Source organism: Natator depressus, chromosome 4, assembly GCF_965152275.1.
Source record: "Natator depressus isolate rNatDep1 chromosome 4, rNatDep2.hap1, whole genome shotgun sequence".
Taxonomy (NCBI): Eukaryota; Metazoa; Chordata; order Testudines; family Cheloniidae; genus Natator; species Natator depressus.
In genome coordinates, this window is record NC_134237.1 from 125,885,734 (window position 1) to 125,908,897 (window position 23,164).

General features: G+C 44.4%; 2 protein-coding genes across 4 annotated transcripts in view; both read left to right on the forward strand.

The window, feature by feature from the left end:
• SPON2 (spondin 2) overlaps positions 1-1,109 on the forward strand; it is a 41,152-nt gene extending 40,043 nt beyond the window's left edge. The window contains exons 12-13 of the mRNA XM_074951859.1: positions 348-394; positions 836-1,109. The gene's annotated coding sequence lies outside the window, so the exon portion shown is untranslated. The remainder of the gene's footprint in view (positions 1-347; positions 395-835) is intronic.
• Positions 1,029-22,427, forward strand: LOC141986852 (transmembrane emp24 domain-containing protein 11-like). 3 transcript variants are annotated; one of them, XM_074951861.1, is made up of 6 exons: positions 1,029-1,110; positions 14,442-14,498; positions 16,944-17,044; positions 17,681-17,806; positions 20,061-20,207; positions 22,278-22,427. In XM_074951861.1, the coding sequence occupies exons 3-6, from the start codon at positions 17,012-17,014 to the stop codon at positions 22,425-22,427; spliced, it is 456 nt and encodes a 151-aa protein (XP_074807962.1). In that variant the 5' UTR covers positions 1,029-1,110; positions 14,442-14,498; positions 16,944-17,011. The 3 variants fall into 3 exon arrangements, with proteins under 3 accessions (XP_074807962.1, XP_074807963.1, XP_074807961.1); XM_074951862.1 differs by lacking the exon at positions 1,029-1,110 and adding an exon at positions 8,249-8,506; XM_074951860.1 differs by lacking the exon at positions 1,029-1,110 and having other exon boundaries at positions 14,137-14,498.
• Positions 22,428-23,164: the final 737 nt, after the last annotated feature.

Here is a 23,164-nt window from a genome sequence, read left to right on the forward strand (position 1 = left end):
GTGTTTGGATGTAACACTGTTTTACCACTATCCCTATCTTCCCTTCTGTTGTTTTGCTTCAATCATCCTTCTGTAAATAAATATTTCCTTTTCCTATATTAATTGTACTCTTCCGGTGTGTGTGTTTACACCAGGGGGTTTGGAACAGGTGGGGGAGAATTTCCCTGATGCACTCCTGCAGATGCCTTTTGTTGGCCGGAGCTACCTGAAGAGCAGACTCAATCTTGGCCATGAGGGTGCATTTATAACCAGGTTTCCTAGCATGCAGGAGATGGTCACTTATTTGTATGGTAAATCTGCTGTGTTGAAGGTTTTGCTTTTCACATACATGTTGTTTGTATCCCCAGATCAGGATGAAGGATAGTCCCTTGACACAGGAGGTGGGAATCCTGAGGTAAATGCCTGTATTTGTCTATTAAACTCAGAGGGAGTTTGCCTGGGATCTGTCTGAGAGGAGGTATGCTAAGTGCTGCCTTAGGAGGGCTGTGTTGGTGAGTATCTGAATGTCTGTTGTGGGGACAGTTTGACCGTGTGCTTGATTGTTTGAAAAGTGTCAGTTGGGAGTGCTTTGTTCCAGGTGAGCCTTGAGTGGGCCTGACTGTTAAAGAAAGCCAGTCAGCTGAGAACCAGCTGAGCGGGGAACAGCAGAGAGGCTAACAGAGGGAGTTTGCCTGGGAGTTCGCCTGGGGAGAGCCCACTGAGGCTTACATCTTGCTGGCTTCTCTGAGTAGTTGCTGCAACTCCTGAGGAAGCTCGTAGAAGGAAGGTAATATGGATGGTGAGCATTCAGCTGTTGTGACCTTAATTGGATATGCCATATTTGTCTTTCTTCCAGAGGACAGAAGCGACTTTGTCTGTACAAAGTGCAAACTGGTCTCCATATTGGAAGAGAAGGTTCAAGGCCTGGAGAAACAAGTATCGACCCTGCGTTGCATAAGAGAAACTGAAGATTTCCTGGACAGACGTCAGGATATGCTTCTACAGACACAACATTCTGAAGATTCAGAGCAGGCTGCGCAGCGGGGACAGAAGGACGGTGAAGAAATTTGGCAGCATGTGACCTCCAGAAGAAGAAAGGGGAGCGTCCATGTACCAGCAACACAGATACAGGTAAGCAACCGTTTTCATGTTCTCTCCACAGGTACCATTGTGGGGAGTGGCCCAGATGATACGTCTGGGAGAAGGGAGCAGAAGAAGACTCCGCCAGTTGAAAGGCATGAGATGCACTGTCCTTGGGATGGGGGTTCCATGACCACCACTCCCAAGAGAAGGAGGCGGGTGGTGGTGGTCAGGGACTCTCTCCTCGGGGACTGAGTCATAGAATCATAGAATATCAGGGTTGGAAGGGACCCCAGAAGGTCATCTAGTCCAACCCCCTGCTCGAAGCAGGACCAATTCCCAGTTAAATCATCCCAGCCAGGGCTTTGTCAAGCCTGACCTTAAAAACCTCTAAGGAAGGAGATTCTACCACCTCCCTAGGTAACGCATTCCAGTGTTTCACCACCCTCTTAGTGAAAAAGTTTTTCCTAATATCCAATCTAAAACCTCCCCCACTGCAACTTGACACCATTACTCCTCGTTCTGTCATCTGCTACCATTGAGAACAGTCTAGAGCCATCCTCTTTGGAACCCCCTTTCAGGTAGTTGAAAGCAGCTATCAAATCCCCCCTCATTCTTCTCTTCTGCAGACTAAACAATCCCAGCTCCCTCAGCCTCTCCTCATAAGTCATGTGCTCTAGACCCCTAATCATTTTTGTTGCCCTTCGCTGGACTCTCTCCAATTTATCCACATCCTTCTTGTAGTGTGGGGCCCAAAACTGGACACAGTACTCCAGATGAGGCCTCACCAGTGTCGAATAGAGGGGAACGATCACGTCCCTCGATCTGCTCGCTATGCCCCTACTTATACATCCCAAAATGCCATTGGCCTTCTTGGCAACAAGGGCACACTGTTGACTCATATCCAGCTTCTCGTCCACTGTCACCCCTAGGTCCTTTTCCGCAGAACTGCTGCCTAGCCATTCGGTCCCTAGTCTGTAGCGGTGCATTGGATTCTTCCATCCTAAGTGCAGGACCCTGCACTTATCCTTATTGAACCTCATCAGATTTCTTTTGGCCCAATCCTCCAATTTGTCTAGGTCCTTCTGTATCCTATCCCTCCCCTCCAGCGTATCTACCACTCCTCCCAGTTTAGTATCATCCGCAAATTTGCTGAGAGTGCAATCCACACCATCCTCCAGATCATTTATGAAGATATTGAACAAAACCGGCCCCGGACCGACCCCTGGGGCACTCCACTTGACACCGGCTGCCAACTAGACATGGAGCCATTGATCACTACCCGTTGAGCCCGACAATCTAGCCAGCTTTCTACCCACCTTATAGTGCATTCATCCAGCCCATACTTCCTTAACTTGCTGACAAGAATACTGTGGGAGACCATGTCAAAAGCTTTGCTAAAGTCAAGAAACAATACATCCACTGCTTTCCCTTCATCCACAGAACCAGTAATCTCATCATAAAAGGCGATTAGATTAGTCAGGCATGACCTTCCCTTGGTGAATCCATGCTGACTGTTCCTGATCACTTTCCTCTCATGTAAGTGCTTCAGGATTGATTCTTTGAGGACCTGCTCCATGATTTTTCCAGGGACTGAGGTGAGGCTGACTGGCCTGTAGTTCCCAGGATCCTCCTCCTTCCCTTTTTTAAAGATTGGCACTACATTAGCCTTTTTCCAGTCATCCGGGACTTCCCCCGTTCGCCACGAGTTTTCAAAGATAATGGCCAAGGGCTCTGCAATCACAGCCGCCAATTCCTTCAGCACTCTCGGATGCAACTCGTCCGGCCCCATGGACTTGTGCACGTCCAGCTTTTCTAAATAGTCCCTAACCACCTCTATCTCCACAGAGTCATCTATCTGCCGCCCTGACCGGGAAAACCGAGAAATCTGCTGCTTGCCAGGAGCTAGGATTCACGATGTGACAGAGAGACTGCCAAGAATCATCAAGCCCTCGGATCGCTACCCCTTCCTGCTTCTCCACATAGGCACCAATGATACTGCCAAGAATGACCTTGCGCGAATCACTGTGGACTACGTGGCTCTGGGAAGAAGGGTAAAGGAGTTTGAGATGCAAGTGGTGTTCTCGTCCATCCTCCCCGTGGAAGGAAAAGGCTGGGTAGAGACCGTCGAATCGTGGAAGTCAACAAATGGCTACGCAGGTGGTGTCGGAGAGAAGGCTTTGAATTCTTTGACCATGGGATGGTGTTCCAAGAAGGAGGAGTGCTAGGCAGAGATGAGCTCCACCTAACGAAGAGAGGGAAGAGCATCTTCGCAAGCAGGCTGGCTAACCTAGTGAGGAGGGCTTTAAACTAGGTTCACCGGGGGAAGGAGACCAAAGCCCTGAGTTAAGTGGGGACGTAGGATACCGGGAGGAAGCATGAGCAGGAGAGCACGAGAGGGGAGGGCTCCTGCCTCATACTGAGAAAGAGGGACGATCAGCGAGTTATCTCAAGTGCCTATACACAAATGCAAGAAGCCTGGGAAAGAAGCAGGGAGAACCGGAAAGCCTGGCACAGTCAAGGAACTATGATGTGATTGGAATAACAGAGACTTGGTGGGATAACTCACATGACTGGAGTACTGTCATGGATGGATATAAACTGTTCAGGAAGGACAGGTAGGGCAGAAAAGGTGGGGGAGTTGCACTGTATGTAAGAGAGCAGAATGACTGCTCAGAGCTCCGGTATGAAACTGCAGAAAAACCTGAGAGTCTCTAGATTAAGTTTAGAAGTGTGAGCAACAAAGGTGATGTCGTGGTGGGAGTCTGCTATAGACCACCAGACCAGGGGGATGAGGTGGACGAGGCTTTCTTCCGGCAACTAACGGAATTTACTAGATCGCAGGCCCTGGTTCTCATGGGAGACTTCAATCACCCTGATATCTGCTGGGAGAGCAATACAGAGGTGCACAGACAATCCAGGAAGTTTTTGGAAAGTGTAGGGGACAATTTCCTGGTGCAAGTGCTGGAGGAACCAACTAGAGGCAGAGCTCTTCTTGACTTGCTGCTCACAAATTGGGAAGAATTAGTAAGGGAAGCAAAAGTGGATGGGAACCTAGGAGGCAGTGACCATGAGATGGTCGAGTTCAGGATCCTGACACAAGGAAGAAAGGAGCGCAGCAGAATACAGACCCTGGACTTCAGAAAAGCAGACTTTGACTCCCTCAGGGAACTGATGGGCAGGATACCCTGGGAGAATAACATGAGGGGGAAAGGAGTCCAGGAGAGCTGGCTGTATTTTAAAGAATCCTTATTGAGGTTACAGGGACAAACCATCCCGATATGTAGAAAGTATAGTAAATATGGCAGGTGACCAGCTTGGCTTAACAGTGAAATCCTTGCTGATCATTAACACAAAAAAGAAGCTTACAAAAAGTGGAAGATTGGACAAATGACCAGGGAAGTGTATAAAGATATTGCTCAGGCATGCAGGAGTGAAATCAGGAAGGCCAAATCACAATTGGAGTTGCAGCTAGCAAGAGATGTTAAGAGTAACAGGAAGGGTTTCTTCAGGTATGTTAGCAACAAAAAGAAAGTCAAGGAAAGTGTGGGCCCCTTACTGAATGAGAGGGGCAACATAGAGACAGAAGATGTGGAAAAAGCTAATATACTCAATGCTTTTTTTGCCTCTGTCTTCACAAACAAGGTCAGCTCCCAGACTACTGCACTGGGCAGTACAGCATGGGGAGGAGGTGAGCAGCCCTCTGTGGAGAAAGAAGTGGTTCGGGACTATTTAGAAAAGCTGGACGAGCAAAAGTCCATGGGGCCGGATGCGCTGCATCCGAGAGTGCTAAAGGAGTTGGCGGATGTGATTGCAGAGCCATTGGCCATTATCTTTGAAAACTCATGGGGAGTGGGGGAGGTCCCGGATGACTGGAAAAAGGCTAATGTAGTGCCCATCTTTAAAAACGGGAAGAAGGAGGTTCCGGGGAGCTACAGGCCAGACAGCCTCACGTCAGTCCCTGGAAAAATCATGGAGCAGGTCCTCAAGAAATCAATTCTGAAGCACTTAGAGGAGAGGAAAGTGATCAGGAATAGTCAGCATGGATTCACCAAGGGCAAGTCATGCCTGACTAATCTAATTGCCTTCTATGACGAGATAACTGGCTCGATAACTGCATGAGGGGGAAGCAGTGGACGTGTTATTCCTTGACTTTAGCAAAGCTTTTGACACCGTCTCCCACAGTATTCTTGCCAGCAAGTTAAAGAAGTATGGGCTGGATGAATGGACTATAAGGTGGATAGAAAGCTGGCTAGATTGTTGGGCTCAACGGGTAGTGATCAATGGCTCCATGTCTAGTTGGCAGCCGGTATCAAGTACAGTGCCCCAAGGGTTGGTCCTGGGGCCGGTTTTGTTCAATATCTTCATTAATAATCTGGAGGATGGCGTGGATTGCACCCTCAGCAAAGTTTGCAGATGACACTAAACTGGGAGGAGAGAAAAATACTCTGGAGGGTAGGGATAGGATACAGAGGGACCTAGACAAATTAGAGGATTGGGCCAAAGGAAATTTGATGAGGTTCAACAAAGACAAGGGCAGAGTCCTGCACTTAGGACGGAAGAATCCCATGCACCGCTATAGACTAGGGTCCGAATGGCTAGTCAGCAGTTCTGCAGAAAAGGACTTAGGGGTTACAGTGGACGAGAAGCTGTCTGAGAGTCAACAGTGTGCCCTTGTTGCCAAGAAGGCCAATGGCGTTTTGGGCTGTATAGTAGGGGCATTACCAGCAGATTGAGGGACGTGGTCGTTCCCCTCTATTCAACATTGGTGAGGCCTCATCTGGAGTATTGTGTCCAGTTTTGGGCCCCACACTACAAGAAGGATGTGAAAAAATTGGAATACGTCCAGCGGAGGGCAACAAAAATGATTAGGGGATTGGAACACATGACTTATGAGGAGAGGCTGAGGGAACTGGGATTGTTTAGTCTGTGGAAGAGAAGAATGCAGGGGGATTTGACAGCTGCTTTCAACTACCTGAAAGGGGGTTCCAAAGAGGATGGATCTAGACTGTTCTCAGTGGTAGCAGATGACAGAACAAGGAGTAATGGTCTCAAGTTGCAGTGGGGGAGGTGTAGGTTGGATATTAGGAAAAACTTTTTCACTAGGAGGGTGGTGAAGCACTGGAATGCGTTACCTAGGGAGGTGTGGAATCTCCTTCCTTTTGAAGTTTTTATGGTTAGGCTTGACAAAGCCCTGACTGGGATGATTTAGTTGGGGATTGGTCCTGCTTTGAGCAGGGGGTTGGATTAGATGACCTCCTGAGGTCCCTTCCAACCCTGCTATTCTATGGTTCTATGATTAACAACTGAAGCAGCTATTGTGAAACAAACTTATCCTGGGAAGTCAACTGTGAAGGCACTGTCTCCCAGAATCTTGCGGATCACCTTGTGGAAACTGTAGAGGACACTATGATACTGGGGCATCACAAAGATATCCAAGTGTGTCATTTGCAGATTGTGACAGAGGCTGCAAAAAATTTCTGTGGGTAGGTGTCCTTTCGTGGAGATTAAGGGCTGGTACAGTGAAGGAAGGAAACTCCATATGGCTCAGAAAACTACTCTGGGTTTACAACATACCTGGTGGTTGTTCTTTCCTCACCTCACCTTATGGCACAATCTAGATTCAGGCCAGGCTTTAGAGGAACTGATGGATGATTCCTGCAACCAATGCATAGAGGAGAGACTCTCATCCTCCTGAATGTCTCTGCAGCTTTGATAAGAAACTGCACCTCTATTTTAGACCACTCACTTGTGGAGTCTCAAAAGGATCAACTCTGTCTTTGTTCTATTCAACAGCTACATACATGCACAGAGTGAACTGGTCAGATGCCAAGTGCCAGCAATATGCAGATGATACACTGCTCTGCATGTGTTTCACAATATATGATACCACTACCACCAAGATGGCCCACAATTTGAACGACATCAGCTCATGGAAAAAAACCAACAGGTTGAAGCTGAACTCAAGCAAGAGAGAGGTTATGTTAATAGGCAGAGGAAAGCATTTTTAAAGGTTTGCAACCACAGTGGAATGTCTCCTTTGGTTGATGGTACTCCCTCACTATAGGTCAATTTAGTCTGTAGCTTAGGAATGTTCCTGGATTCCTCACTGATGTTAAGATCTCACATAGCAGCATCGACGAGTGCGAGGAGTTTCTGTCTCATCCTGGCAAACAATGACCTAATCACAGTTACTCACATGTTTGTCACCTCTTGGCTGGACTACAGCAATGCAATATACCTGGGAATGAAGCCTTTAGTGCTTAGTTACACAACATTGCACCATGTCTGCTCAGCAACACTGGCTACTGCGAACACATCAGTCCTGTCCTCCACTCCCTACATTGTCTTCTCATAGAATATCATATCAAGTGCAAGGACCCAGTCTTTATCTGCAAGGTGCTCAATGGTCTGTGCCCAGAGTAACTAAAAGGTTGACTAAAGCTCCGGGATGAGGATGTGGTCGACAATTTTGCTCCTCTGGCACAATGGAACTTTCTGCAATAAAAATAAAGTTTGTCTGTGCAGGAGACAGAGCTTTCCTGGGGCTGGGCAAAGCCTAGGGAAGGAACTCCAATAGGAACTGCAGGCCATTACAAGCCTCACCACCTTCCACTCTAAATGCAAGGCATATTTTTCCTTATCTTTTCTATCATAAATGTACCAACATGTGTGTGTCCAGTGCACACTTGTCCACTTGGGGAGAAGATGAGTGAACCAACTATTGGAAGGGGCTCTCGTACTATGATGAATGCTGCATTAAGAGGGATGTGTTGTGAGCTGGTGGGGTGAATATCCGAGTGTCTGTCTGCTGTGACCATTTGACTGGAGCTAGTTGCAGGGACTGTTTGACCATGTATTTGTTTGTTTGAAAAGTGTGAATTGGGAGTGCTTTGTTCCAGGTGGGCCTTGAGTGGTTGATTGGCGGGAAGGCTTTAAGGTGGGCCAAGTGCTTCGAGCCAGGAGCCTTATAAAAAGGCAGCCAGTTGCGAACAGAGGACAGGCAAATGGAGTTCGCCTGGGAGTTTGCTTGCGGGGGAGTTCCCACAGAGTTTTTGTTTGCCTTTCAGGCTTCTGTCGGCAGTAAATACAACATCTGAAGAGGCTCTTAGAAGAAAGAGATTATGGACAGTGAGCAATCAGTGGTTGTGACCTGCACAGGATATGCCATGTTTGTCTTTCTCCCAGAGGATAGAAGCAACTTCGTCTGTACGAAGTGCAAGCTGGTCTCCATATTGGAAGAGAAGGTTAAAGGACTAGAGACCCAAGTATCGACCCTGCATTGCCTCAGAGAAAATGAAGATTTTCTGGATAGAAGTCGGCATTTGGTATTGCAGGCACAGCATGCTGAAGAATCTGAGAGGGCAGTGCAGAACGGGGAAGAAAATTGGCAGCATGTGACCTCCAGAAGATGAGGAGAACCCATGTATCTCCACTGCAGATAGAGGTAAGAAACCGTTTTCAGGTTCTCTGCACAGGTACTATGGCAGAGAATGGTTTGGAAGAGTCATTTGAGGGAAGGGATCAGAAGGAGACCCCCATTGACTGGAAGGCATGGGATGTATTGTCCTAGGGATGGCAGTTCCACAACCACAACTCCCAAGAGGAGGAGATGGGTGGTGATGGTCAGAGACTCCCTCCTAAGGGGGACGGAGTCATCAATCTGCCGTCCAGACCAGGAAACTCAGGAAGTGTGCTGCTTGCCTGGAGCTAGAATTCAGGATGTGATGGAATGTCTGCTAGGAATGCTACCCCTTCCTACTCCTCCATGTGGGCACCAATGATACTGCCAAGAATGACCTTGAGCAGGTCACTGCAGACTGTGTGGCTCTGGGAAGAAGGATAAAGGAATTTGAGGCGCAAGTTGTGTTCTTCTCCATCCTCCCTGTTGAAGGAAAAGGCCCAGGTAGGGACCATCGAATTGTGGAGGTAAATGCATGGTTACGCAGGTGGTGTCTGAGAGAGGGCTTTGGATTCTTCGACCATGGGATGGTGTTCCAGGAAGAAAGATTGCTAGGAAGAGATGGAATCCACCTAATGAAGAGAGGGAAGAGCATCTTTGCAGGCAGGCTTGCTAACCTAGTGAGGAGGGCTTTAAACTAGGTTAGCCAGGGGATGGTGACCTAAGCCTGGAGGTAAGTGGGGAAGTGGGATACCGGAAGGAAGCATGAGCAGGAGAGCGCGTGAGGGGAGGGCTCCTGCCTCATACTGAGAAAGAGGGACGATCAGCGAGTTATCTCAAGTGCCTATACACAAATGCAAGAAGCCTGGGAAACAAGCAGGGAGAACTGGAAGTCCTGGCACAGTCAAGGAACTATGATGTGATTGGAATAACAGAGACTTGGTGGAGTAACTCACATGACTGGAGCACTGTCATGGATGGGTATAAACTGTTCAGGAAGGACAGGCGGGGGAGAAAAGGTGGAGGAGTTGCACTGTATGTAAGAGAGCAGTACGATTGCTCAGAGCTCCAATATGAAACTGGAGAAAAGCCTGTTGAGAGTCTTTGGGTTAAGTTTAGAGGCGAGAGCAACCAGGGTGGGCATCTGCTATAGACCACCAGGCCAGGAGGATGAGGTAGACAAGGCTTTCTTTGGACAACTATCAGAAGTTTCCAGATCACTGGCCCTGGTTCTCATGGGAGACTTCAATCACCCTGACATCTGCTGGGAGAGCAATACAGCAGTGCACAGACAATCCAGGAAGTTTTTGGAAAGTGTAGGGGACAACTTCCTGGTGCAAGTGCTGGAGGAACCAACTAGGGGCTGTGCTCCTCTTGACCTGCTGCTCACAAACAGGGAACAATTGGTAGGGGAAGTAGAAGTGGGTGGAACCTGGGCAGCAGTGACCATGAGATGGTCGAGTTCAGGATCCTGACAAAAGGAAGAAAAGAGAGCAGCAGAATACTGACCCTGGATGTCAGAAAAGCAGAATCTGACTCCCTCAGGGAACTGATGGGCAGGATCCCCTGTGAGGCAAATATGAGGGGGAAGGGAGTCCAGGAGAGCTGTCTGTATTTTAAAGAAGCCTTACTGAGGGTGCAGGAATAAACCATCCCAATGTGCAGAAAGTATAGCGAATATGGCAGGCAACCAGCTTGGCTTAACAGAGAAATCTTTGGTGAGCTTATACACAAAAAAGAAGCTTACAAGAAGTGGAAACTTGGACAGATGACTAGGGAGGAGAATAAATATATTGCTCAAGCCTGCTGGGGTGTAATCAGGAAGGCCAAAGCACAACTGGAGTTGCAGCTAGCAAGGGATGAGAAGGGTAACAAGAAGGGTTTCTACAGGTATGTTAGCAACAAAAAGAAGGTCAGGGAAAGTGTGGGACCCTTACTGAATGGGGCAGGCAACCTAGTGAGAGATGATGTGGAAAAAGCTGAAGTACTCAATGCTTTTTTTGCCTTGGTCTTCACAGACAAGGTCAGCTCCCAGACTGCTGCACTGGGGAGCACAGTATGGGGAGGAGGTGAGCAGCCCTCACTAGTGAAGGAACAGGTTAAGGACTATATTGAAAATCTGGACATGCACAAGTCCATGGGGTCAGAGATAATACATCCGAGAGTGCTGAGAGAGTTGGCTGATGTGATTGCAGAGCCACTGGCCATTATCTTTGAAAACTCGGGGCAAACGGGGGAGGTCCCGGACTATTGGAAAGAGGCAAAAATAGTGCCCATCTTTAAAAAAGGTAAGAAAGAGAACCCAGGGAACTATAGACAGGTCAGCCTCACCTCAGTGCCTGGAAAAATCATGGAGCAGGTCCTCAAGGAACCCATTTCAAAGCACCTGGAGAAGAGGAAGGTGATCAGGAACAGTCCACATGGATTTACCAAGGGCAAGTCATGCCCGACCAACCTGATTGCCTTCTATGATGAGATAACTGGCTCTGTGGATATGGGGAAAGCAGTGGACGTGATATACCTTGACTTTAGCAAAGCTTTTGATATGGTCTCCCACAGTTTTGATATGGTCTCTTGCCAGCAAGTTAAAAAAGTATGGATTGGATGAATGGACTATAAGGTGAATAGAAAGCTGGCTAGATCATCGGGCTCAATGGGTAGTGATCAACAGTTTGATGTCTAGTTGGCAGCCGGTATCAAGAGGAGTGCCCCAGGGGTCTGTCCTGGGGCTGGTTTTGTTCAACATCTTCATTAATGATCTGGATGATGGGATGGATTGCACCTTTGGCAAATTCGTAGATGACACTAAGCTGTGGGGAGAGGTAGATATGCTGGAGGGTAGGGATAAGGTCCAGAGTGACCTAGACAAATTGGAGCATTGGGTCAGAAGAAATCTGATGAGGTTCAACAAGGACAAGTGAAGAGTCCTGCACTTAGGACAGAAGAATCCCATGCACTGCTACAGGCTGTGGACCGACTGGCTAAGCGGCAGTTCTGCAGAAAAGGACCCGGGGATTACAGTGGATGAGAAGCTGGATATGAGTCAAGAGTGTTCCCTTGTTCCCTTGTTGCCAAGAAGGCTAACGGCATATTGGGCTGAATTAGTAGGAGCATTGCTAGCAGATCGAGGGAAGTGATTATTCCCCTCTATTCGGCACTGATGAAGTCACATCTGCAATATTGCATCCAGTTTTGGGCCTCCCACTACAAAAAGCATGTGGACAAATTGGAGAGAGTCCAGCGGTGGGTAAAGAAAATGATTAGTGGGCTGAGGTACATGACTTATGAGGAGAGGCTGAGGGAACTGAGCTTATTTAGTCTGCAGAAGAGAAGAGTGAGGTGGGATTTGATAGCAACCTTCAGTTACCTGAAGGGGGTCTCCAAAGAGGATGGAGGTAGGCTGTTCTCATTGGTGGCAGATGACAGAACAAGGAGCAATAGTCTCAAGTTGCAGTGGGGGAGGTCGAGGTTGGATATTAGGAAAAACTAGGAGGGTGGTGAAGCACTGCAATGGGTTACCTAAGGAGGTGCTAGAATCTCCATCCTTAGAGGTTTTTAAGGCCCAGCTTGACAAAGCCGAGGCTGCGATGATTTCGTTGGAGTGGTCCTGCTTTGAGCAGGGGTTTGGACTAGATGACCTCCTGAGGTGTCTTCCAACCCTAATGTCTTATTCTATGATGAATGTTTTATAAGAATCTGAATAGAATAGAGGCCCTCAGTGCAAAAATCTGTTCTCTTCCCATGAAATGAAGGCACAACAAAAAGAAGGCATCTGGAGTGTCCGAATGTGAGAAGAATCCACTAAATTATTGTCCATCCTGCCTAGCAATGCCTTGCCTCCCAGGCTATGTCTGAACATCAATGGTCCAATCCAATGTCCACTGAAACCAGTGGGAATATTTCCGTGGATTTCAGTGGGCTTTGAATTAGACCCTAAGATAGCTTTCTTCAAGCTATGACTATGGCAGCCACCTCACTACCTACTCATACTGGGGAAGCAAGAGGCAGAGTTGAGCCCTGCGGTGACTGAGACCCCAGACGAGCACAGAGACACACAAACAGGGAAAGAGGACTGCCAAAAATGTTTGCCTTGTCCTGGGCTGAGCGAAGCCCCAGCAAAACGTAAAGCTGCATTATACTGCAAAATACATCCTTTCCATAGAAAATACTATTTTTTTTTGAATGATCCTGTGCCATAGAAGGAGACCTTTCCTGGAAAAAGGTATTTTTGGTCACTAGCACATACACAACAGAGATCCCTTTTGACAGATGAACAGAAATAATAACACAGCAAAACTTTGAGATGTTGCCAGGCAACTCAATAGACAGAAACTATCCCACACAGTGCAGTGATGCTGGAATTGGAAGCAGAGAATAGTTTATTTTAATCTATTTTTCTCTTATTTGTTGAACCTAGGAGCAAGAGAGAAATTTAATTTATCTACATCCCTCCCCAAACAATTTTGATTTCTCATAATGACAACATCCATTGATAGGGACATTCCACTACTAAGTGATCTTGGTCATCTTATTGACTATGAAGCCAGCTGGGCTGGATTTTATTTTTAAATACACACAGAGTGAATACTCAGCTGACCCATTGGACCAAAAACCCAGCAGTAACTGGCAGATCTGACAAACACAGTAAAAACATATTTAACTTTAGCGCCCTTGTGGCCAAGATGGAGTCTGCTCTGCAGGCAGCTCTGGCCAAGAGACGGCGCGCACAGGAATGCAGCAGGAAAAATTTCTTCCACCCCAGGGGCACCTGTTCCAAACCCCCCAGAGTGAACACACACACCCACAAGAAAAGAACAATGGATATAACAAAGGGAAATGTTTATTTACAGAGCGATGAGAGGAGAAAAACAACAAGGGAAAATGTAGGGGGAGCAGTAGAACAGGGTTGCATCCAAATCAAGGCCCCACAGGCCCAGTGGCAGCACAGTCTGAAAGGGCAGACAGCGAGTAATGTATCTGCACACGGAGTTCAGGAGTCCTGAGCAAAGTTCCAGTCCACTGCTGAATCTTGGGTGCTCCTGGTTGTCTTCGGCACCAGTGAACTTTCCCCAACAACCAGTCTGGTGCCCTCTTCTGCCGCTCTCTGCAAAGCCACACAGAGCGACAACCTCCCCACTTAACTAACTAGCAGCCCCCCCTCCTTATTTCCAATGCAGAGTCTCAAGCCCCAGTACTCACAGCCCAATGCAGCTCTGGGCAGCAGTGATACTGGGTCCAGCTCTGGCCTGTCCTTCTCGGGCAATTCCTCCCTGGCACAGTGCTCCTCCTGGCTCCTGTCCTGGGGTGTCCCCGATCGGCCGCCCTGTCCTTCCCAGGCTTCAGGCAGGTTCTCTCCTGTTCACTTTGTCCAGGGCCTCCCTGCTGCAGACCTTCTCTCCCTGGGCTCCAGAGCCACACCCCCAAGTTTCCCTCCTTTTTCTCACTGCTCCCCCTCCCCAATAGGAAAAAGATTTAAAGGGGCCATGCTCTCTAAACCCCAAAGGGTTACACATACAACTCAGAAAAAAATGAAGTATTGCATTTTCCCATTGTGGCACTTTCAGTCCTAATGTAGTTCGTGTGTGTGTGAGTGAGAGAGAGTGTGTGTGTGTGTGCGCACACACACACAAAGAATTATAAATTAGTCCTATAAAACTTCATATATCTGAGCTACAAAATAAAAGTTTGCTCCTTTCATGTTAGGAAAGACTTCACAAATTATCTTTTTCTTATCTCATTCGATGGCGCATACACATATATAAATAACTGAAGTAACTAGCAGATGTCTTTTCTCACATTTTTTCCCAAAACCACACTGATAAACAGCAAACAAGGAGTGAGCACAGAGCTGTGCTCATTTCTAACTAATCATTTCCAAAAGTAGTACAATAAGGATACACCAAAATCATGAAGAGCCACTTAATAGGAATTCTTTTGAGCGTCTGGGTTGCTGTCTCACCTGCTTTGTATTTTCATTCAGGAGAAAGAGAGGAGAAATGCATAATAGAAGACATTCCAAGTGATACCTTGATTACTGGTAGGTAGATGTTGCTACATAATGGTCAATGTGTTTAATATTTAAAATGTTAATCTATGAAGTTCTAATACTGACAGCCTGATTTATAATGCCAAAGCCCTGTGGCTGGCCCTGCTTAGGTGAATGAGTGGTGGTGATGGTGTGTAGGGCACTGTGACAGACCCAGACCAGTGGGGTACAGGAGTCTGGTCCTATTGGGATCCAGGAAGTGGGCGGGCAAAGCTCACCCACTGCTAAAGGATCCCCCCCGCAGCCTAAGGGGGAGATCCACAAGACCTGGAAGCCAAGTAATTACGGGGGACAACTAATGAAGAACAGGGACGGGAGTGCGGTCAAAGGGTCAAAAGAAGGGAACCGGATGGGGACACCGAGCAGAGGACCCCGGACAGCGCCCACTGCTCCTCAAAGCTGGTCTATTGGGATCCAGGAAGTGGGCGGGCAAAGCTCACCCGCTGCTAAAGGATCCCCCCCGCAGCCTAAGGGGGAGATCCACAAGACCTGGAAACCAAGTAATTATGGGGGACAACTAATGAAGAACAGGGACGGGAGTGCGGTCAAAGGGTCAAAAGAAGGGAACCGGACGGGGACACCGAGCAGAGGACCCTGGACAGCGCCCACTGCTCCTCAAAGCTGGTGGAAGGCAAATATACTGGCCACTGGATGAAGAGTTTTCTGTTCCCTGAATGACCAGAGCAGGAGCTGCACTAGAGCAATCAAGAACCTGCTAGAACCAATTAAGACAGGCAAGCTAATTAAGACACCTGGAGCCAATTAAGAACATACTAGAACCAGTTATGGCATGCAGTCTAATCAGGACACCTGGTTTAAAAAGGACCTCCCATCAGTTAGGGGAGGTTGTGCAAGGAGCAGGGAGTGAGAACGTGTGCTGCTGGGGGACTGAGGAGTACAAGTGTGATCAGGCTTCAGGAAGAAGATCCTGTGGTGAGAGTAAAGAAGGTGTTGGGAGGAGGCCATGGGGAAGTAGCCCAGGGAGTTGTAGCTGTCACACAGCTGTTACAAGAGACACTGTAGACAGTTGTAATCCACAGGGCCCTGGGCTGGATCCCGGAGTAGAGGGCAGGCCCGGGTTCCCCCCATCCCCCTCAACTCCCTATTTGAGACAAGAGGAGGTGACCTGATCTGTGGGTCCCACCAGAGGGGAAGGTCCTTGGCCTATTCCCCGACCCACTAGGTGGGTCAGTAGAGACTGTGGGGATTGTTCACCTCCCTTTCCCCATGCTGGCCAGTGATGAGGTTAGCTGAGTGAACAGCAGGTTTGAGTCACTAGCAAAAGTGGCCAAACTGAGGGCAGCCGTGAATCTCTGAGGCAAGCAAATCTGCCAATAAGCGCAGGACCCACCAAGGCAGAGGAGGAACTTTGTCACACGGCACAAAGAGTTTTTCCTTCTTTACTCCCAAAACAAGGGCCGGTCACAATATGGAAATGCACTATAGCTACTGCTCCATGCTAGCCATGCAAGTGTTACAGTTGTGTCGTGTATTGCATGCTGAGTAATAACATGAGAGAACTCCATGTTTCTGAATTTAAACTAGCTCTTTATTAAGAGAATCAGTTACAGAATTGCTGTGACAGCAGCTAGCATTCAAGCTGTGTGCGCACAGAATGGCTTCTTGATGCCATCTCCAAACTCTTCCCTTCTATCTCCTGTGCTCGTCCCTCCAAGTTCCATGCAGGTTGCTACAAGAGTCCTCTGCACTGACCAGAAGAGCTGGCTGAGCTAAGATGGAAAGCACACAAAGCACCTATTTCTACAGATGCCATTGCAGTATGTGCTTCCTTGGAGGAATTCTGGTTTAGTCAACCATTACTCCTACAACCTATTACAGCTCGGTTTTGCCACTCTCCCCACCAACGTGAGATCTGCATTTTCTGTTTAGCAGTGCTCAGGACCTCATTCAACACCTGCTTAAAAAACAAACAAACAAAAAAAACCATTCTACTAGGTGTTTTATACTGAGTGCATTAAAATCTTCCCAGATAATGAGAAAGCAAAAAGCCCTTATTTGAGAAGGAGAAATATGCAAAATTGCCAGGGAACCATCAAAGAGCTGATAGCTTGTTGTTCATCAGTGCTGGGGGCTGCATAAAAGACAATCATACAAACGTAACTAGAGTAATGGATACCTGAACTTTTGGGACGATCTGCCATGTGCCATGGCTTGCTAACCAGGCCAGAGCATGCAAGGCAATGATAATAAATTGTCACTTTTCTTTCATTAGTTTATAACTTCTTGCTCACTCCATTGTGGTGCAAAATGCCACAATCTGATTATATGGTGAACTGAACAAAATCATAATTCTATTAAATATGTAAGTTATCTTGCACTTAATTTTGTTTTTATAGTGACTTGATGTGAAATGAAAAAGTGAAAGATATTTAATATACTAACTTGTAAGTAACAGATTTGTATCTGTCTTCTCAGGGAGTTACAAGGTACAGCAATGGGGCATACATGAACACAGGTTTCTTGAATCTGCTCCTGGTTTGGGAATGTTTGTGACTGTTACAACTCCTACTAAGGAGGTAAAACTTATTATTCACGTTTTTGGAGGCATTTGTACTGACTCTTGGAACAGGAAGGTCATATAATCTAAGGGGAATGGACAATATTTTTAAAAATAGGTGCCTAAATTAGGTTCCTAAATCCATATTTAAGCAGCTAAATAAGTGGTCTGATTTTCAAAAGTGCAGAGCACATGTTGGTTGTCATTACGGTCAATAAGAGAAGAAGGGTACTCAGTACTAGAAAAGGAGATGATAAATTAAACCAAAAATATTAGATTAATCATCAGGATGCATATACCAGCAATCCACAACAACTGCCTTCATTGCCATTGGATGTTCTACGTTTTTGAAAATCAGGCTAGTTATTTATGTGCCAAAGTCAGGACTTAGGAGCTATGCTTAAACACACAATTTTGACTTTAATTTAGTGTCTATAGACAAGTTTTAGTCCTCAGTGTGGACCACATTTTTTCTAGTTTTTATTCCCTAAATAAAATGTGAAACTTAGGTTATTTGTATTTATATTAATAATATAATATAATTAATATTCAAGTTTAAAATGTTAAATATATTCTGAGGTATGATACATAGAATTTTATTTTTATGTTAATATCTATAGTTCATAAATAAAAAAATACACTTAACACATTACAGCTACTGTTGTCAAAATTGTATGGTCCACAAGGAACATTCTCTTTTACGTCACACTCACCTGGGGAGCATAATATCTGTTTGCAGTCTAACTCCACAAAGCTTATCTCATTTGGAGGAAGTAAACTGGTAAGAGTATTTCTTGAATATTTTTTTTAATGATGATATCTGTCCTATCTAAATACAGGCTCTGGAAGACAAATGGACATACAGTATAGAGGTCTAGGAGCATAATTAATGACGAGTGAAGGGATTATGAAAGTATCGCAGTCGATCCATTTGTTCAATGTTGCTCTTTGATCTTGCAAAGCAATTCCACATAGGTGGACCTTTGGACTTCCTGAATTCAATGGAGCTCCACCCATGCAGAGCATCCTGTATTATTTGGCTGTGGTCAGTGTTTGAAACTAGAAGAATCTTGCTTTGATGAATTATCTCAGATATTGCAAATGACACTTTAGCCAATATATGGCGTTTCCTAGTGATTGCAAAATATAATGCTGGAGCTCAGAAGATGAAGAGATGAAACAGACTTTCCTTTCATGTCCAAGGAGTCAGGGCATAGTCAGTCTAATACAGTGCAGATTAATTAATGCTTGTACAGCACCTTGATTATGTAAAGCTTCAAAGTCCTGATTAATATGATGAAATGTTATAAGGGGAATAGTTTATCAACCCAGATGCAGGTACAAAAGCGCACTTATCTGAAAGCTATTACATTTCTAAAAAGAAAAAAGAAAAGGAGTACTTGTGGCACCTTAGAGACTAACCAGTTTATTTGAGCATGAGCTTTCGTGAGCTACAGCTCACTTCATCGGATGCATAGCATATCGTGGAAACTGCAGAAGACATTATATACACACAGAGACCATGAAACAAAACTTCCTCCCACCCCACTGTCCTGCTGCTAACAGCTTATCTAAAGTGATCATCAAGTGATCATCAAGGAAGGCCATTTCCAGCACAAATCAAGGTTTTCTCACTCTTCCCCCCCCCCACACACACACACAGACACACATACAAACTCACTCTCCTGCTGGTAATAGCCCATCCCTCTTTGAAACCTCTCTTTATAATGCGCATGATAATCAAGATGGGTCATTTCCAGCACTAATCCAGGTTTTCTCACCACCCCCCCACCCCAGGTTTCAAAGAGGGATGGGCTATTACCAGCAGGAGAGTGAGTTTGTATGTGTGTCTGTGTGTGGGGGGGGGGGGGAAGAGTGAGAAAACCTTGATTTGTGCTGGAAATGGCCTTCCTTGATGATCACTTGATGATCACTTTAGATAAGCTGTTAGCAGCAGGACAGTGGGGTGGGAGGAAGTTTTGTTTCATGGTCTCTGTGTGTATATAATGTCTTCTGCAGTTTCCACGATATGCTATGCATCCGATGAAGTGAGCTGTAGCTCACGAAAGCTCATGCTCAAATAAACTGGTTAGTCTCTAAGGTGCCACAAGTACTCCTTTTCTTTTTTCTTTTTACGAATACAGACTAACACGGCTGTTACTCTGAAACCTGTCATATTACATTTCTGTCACTCCAATTTCTTTGAGCAATAACTATAAACTTTGACAGCTTTCAGAGTAGCAGCCGTGTTAGTCTGTATCCGCAAAATAGAAAAGGAGTACTTGTGGCACCTTAGAGACTAACAAATTTATTTGAGCATAAGCTTTCGTGAGTTCACGAAAGCTTATGCTCAAATAAATTTGTTAGTCTCTAAGGTGCCACAAGTACTCCTTTTCTTTCAAAACTTTAAAGAATTAAAATCTATGGGATAGAGCCACACATGAATTATATATTTATTGTTCTTTTTATCATTATAAACTAAGCTAAACTTTGGAAGTTACTGGAGGAAATTGCCTTTAGATGCATCTTTAATAACCTACTAGAAGTGCTACACTATGCCGGGTGGAAGACCTAGGACTGATTCTCATTATCTCTGTTTCTGACTTTGCTTCAGCTACAACCTGACTAAGTGGGAAGAGTATTAAACAAAAGGATTGATAATGGTATCAATTTTTAATTAGAGTGGTTAGTCCTAAGAATGTTCTTTTTTTGCCGTTTGTTGGACACAGTATAATAAATAGTTCATACTGGTCGAATCAATAGCATCCGTATAAAATACAACACTAATAACAAAGTATGTAAATTTGTGTAATTAAAGATTAAAACCTTGAAATACATTAATTTTAAATATCTTATCTCTTTAGTAAGGACACCTATAAATAAGTTAAATACCATTCCTACAAGAAGGCTAAAAGGAAACCTTTGTTATTTATGACTCACTTTGTTTCTGAAGACTTTTTTTAAAAAAAAAAAAACAAAAACCCCACACCATAAATCCATGGGACTAATAATTGTTGTTGTTGTTGTGTTCATAGCGTATCCACTTGGACATTAGAGTTGGAGAGCATTTTCTTGATGAAGCTATCGCTCAAGCCAAGGACAAAGTTAATGAAGTTAACTTTAGACTCGGACATCTAATTGAGCAAATTCATCACATATCCAAAGAACAAAACTATCACAGAGTATGTTTGTTCCCTAATAGAAATATGAAAGAATAATGCATGGAAACATCTGGATTTGGAAAGTAAAATGTTGGGTGGCATATTACAATATTTAGTTGTAGTATTATTTTAAATTAAATGTTATTAAAAGTACTATTAATATTTAACCAAAATGATTCTACAGTATGTAAGTTATTACTTAAAACTGAACAATACACATTAAGGTTTGTAAAACGCTTTGAAGCTGTAAAGCAAAATACAGTACATAAGCTAAGCATTGATTTTTAATTATTCTTTATATAACGATCAGTTTTACTCAACAGTACTTTCCACTAATTAAATCATTTGGTTAATTTTAGTTTTGCTGGTCATAACTTCTATAATTCAAGTTGTATGTGCTTCAGATTTTCATTTAAATTCTATTTTCACTTGCTCATAACTTTGTGATAAATTACTATTTTGGGCTGAGATTCTCAATACTTAATCTCAACCTAAAAGTGAATTTGTTTTAGAAGGACTGAGTAAAATCCTTCCATTTGCAACAGCAATTTGTAGACACTTTTTGGTTAACAGAACACAAGAATGGTAATTTCAGTTTCACTCCTCTTCACAGAGGACAAGGGCCTCTCATTATTTTCACAAAAATTAAATAAGGGATAGATTATAGCATTTAGCTACGCCCACTCTATTCATCTTCTCTGACCAGTTGCTTGCAAGGGAGAAAGTATCTCCCTTGTACATGTCTGAGCCATGGTTTCAACAGTCCTAATATGGATGCACAGGATGGAAAAGGAGGACACTTACAAGATCTAGTTGTATATAAATAAAGCAATGAAATAAATAAATGTGAGCTGCAATGTTAAAAAAGCTGTTTGAGCATGCATAGTAGTAATTTTTGCTAATAATAGGAACTACAATGCTAACTGTGGTGCTTAGCATCATAAACCCCTATTCTAACAACACAGATGTGAGTGATTTTGCACACATGCACTATTTGTAGGATCAATATCTATGAAGAATGTTTTAAACACAGACATTTTCTTTGGACAGAGATTGCAATGTAGGAATTAATTCTATGAGTGTTATTACTATACAGTGCATATTGAATATATGATTGAAATCTTTGTGCCTGTGCCAGCTATAAGCTCATTAAGCATAACAACACTGGATTTTTGCAGTGTGTTCTAATTTTTCTATCTAGAACAATTCTCTCTAAAATAGAAGAAAAAGTAATTAAGGAAGCCCCGTGAGACTTTCTGAGCTTGATCCTGCATGACGCTTGTGCAGAGTAGTGCATATGCACATACAAGGTAAAAAAAACAAGTCTGTTAGGCTGGAAAAGGGAACTCAATCCTGCGGTCATGAGAGTGGAGGTGTATGCAAGTTGCTCCAATTTAGTAGTAGGAATAAAGCCCAGGACGTGATCCAATACCTTTGAAATCAGTGGTGTTTTGTCATTGTCTTTAACAGGGGCCGGAGCAGGTCCCAGAGAAGGAAATTTGGAGTGAAGGGTCAGATTGCAGTGTTGCAACATCTAAGTCCCTTTTGTGAATCTAGTTCCAGGCACCTAGTTGCTTCTTCAGATGCCTAAATACCTTTAAATATATGGCCCTAAGTGCCTTATTGTGGTTCCAATTCAGGGGGAAAAAAAAGTCTGTGCTTAAGTCCATCCCTGTTCAGCAGAGCACATAAGCATATGTTTAACATTATGAATGTGTTTTAGTCCCCCTGACTTCAATAGGATGTATGCATGTGCTTAAAGAACTATACCTAATGCCCAGCCCAATCCATGACCATATGAAACTTCAGCTCACATTTTCACTGCAGCACAAAAGCCAACCTTACATAACTTGTTGTTCAGCGCTCAAGCGGTGATTTGCAACCCTGATAGTAATATGGATAAGAGTAAGTTCAAACTCTTATTTTCATCAAATTGATAATAGTTAAGAAGAGAACATTGTATAGGGCTTGTTCATTCTCCCCAGTACGTGGACAGACAACACATGCCTTGATACCAGGTGGCAGCATCAAGTACTGTACTTAGATTTTTTTTTAAATCAAATAATTATGCCTTTTCCCTTTTTTCAACAGGAACGTGAGGAGTACTTTCGATTGACAAGTGAAGAAACCAACAGCAATATCCTGTGGTGGGCTCTTGCACAAACATTAATCCTTATGTTAGTTGGAGTCTGGCAAATGAAATGTCTTAAAGATTTCTTTATAGCTAAAAAGCTTGTTTAAGACTGATAGAAGTGAATACACTTCTAAATAATTCAACATATAATGCATAATGTCTACATTAATAAAGCACAAAATGCAAAAATGTGCACTATTTCTGATGTCTTATCATATACATAAAAAGGTGAAATGAAACTAGTTTTCAAGTAGCTGAATATAGTAATCCTCTGGTAAGAAAAATATTACAAGAAAATATGAAGTATATGAATTGAGTGGGGGGAGGGAGGAAATTGGCAATATACTCTTCTCAAGCGTCACTCATGCCTCCCACTCTCAATAATTACTACTCCCAGATTCACACTGTTGGATCTCCCCTCCCATTTCCTTCTGCAGAATCCCAACTGTAGTTCCCCCCACTTCGTTCTAAAGATTTAATTTATATCTTAATCTGACTAGCACCATACATATATAAATCTAAATGGCATACAGTTGGCAGTCCATCCTGCCTTTTGGCAGTTTTGTAGTCCCACTCCAAGTAATCTTGAATAGTTATGTAAATTATCACATGTGAGAACTATTTTATTCAGTCTGGATTATAGAATTCCTGGCAATCCCTGGATTTGTGACTCTCAACTTTATGTAAGATTATTCATACAGTTTCAATTCTTCAGTATGTTTCTTTGTTGGAAAGCTATTTTTATTTTAATTAAGAGGCCACAGATGTTACTTTTGAGTACAGATCATAGTGGATTTATCAGGAGCTTTGCAGTGTATGACTTAATAATGTAGTTCCCCTCCAA

What these genes read in the sequence shown, in the direction of transcription:
- LOC141986852 (XM_074951860.1), top strand. Translation starts at nt 14,369, where the DNA reads ATGAAGAGCCACTTAATAGGAATTCTTTTGAGCGTCTGGGTTGCTGTC. An exon ending in TTACAACTCCTACTAAGGAG is followed by an intron (nt 17,045 to 17,680) that starts GTAAAACTTATT and finishes AACACATTACAG; the next exon opens with CTACTGTTGTCAAAATTGTA. An exon ending in CATTTGGAGGAAGTAAACTG is followed by an intron (nt 17,807 to 20,060) that starts GTAAGAGTATTT and finishes TTGTGTTCATAG; the next exon opens with CGTATCCACTTGGACATTAG.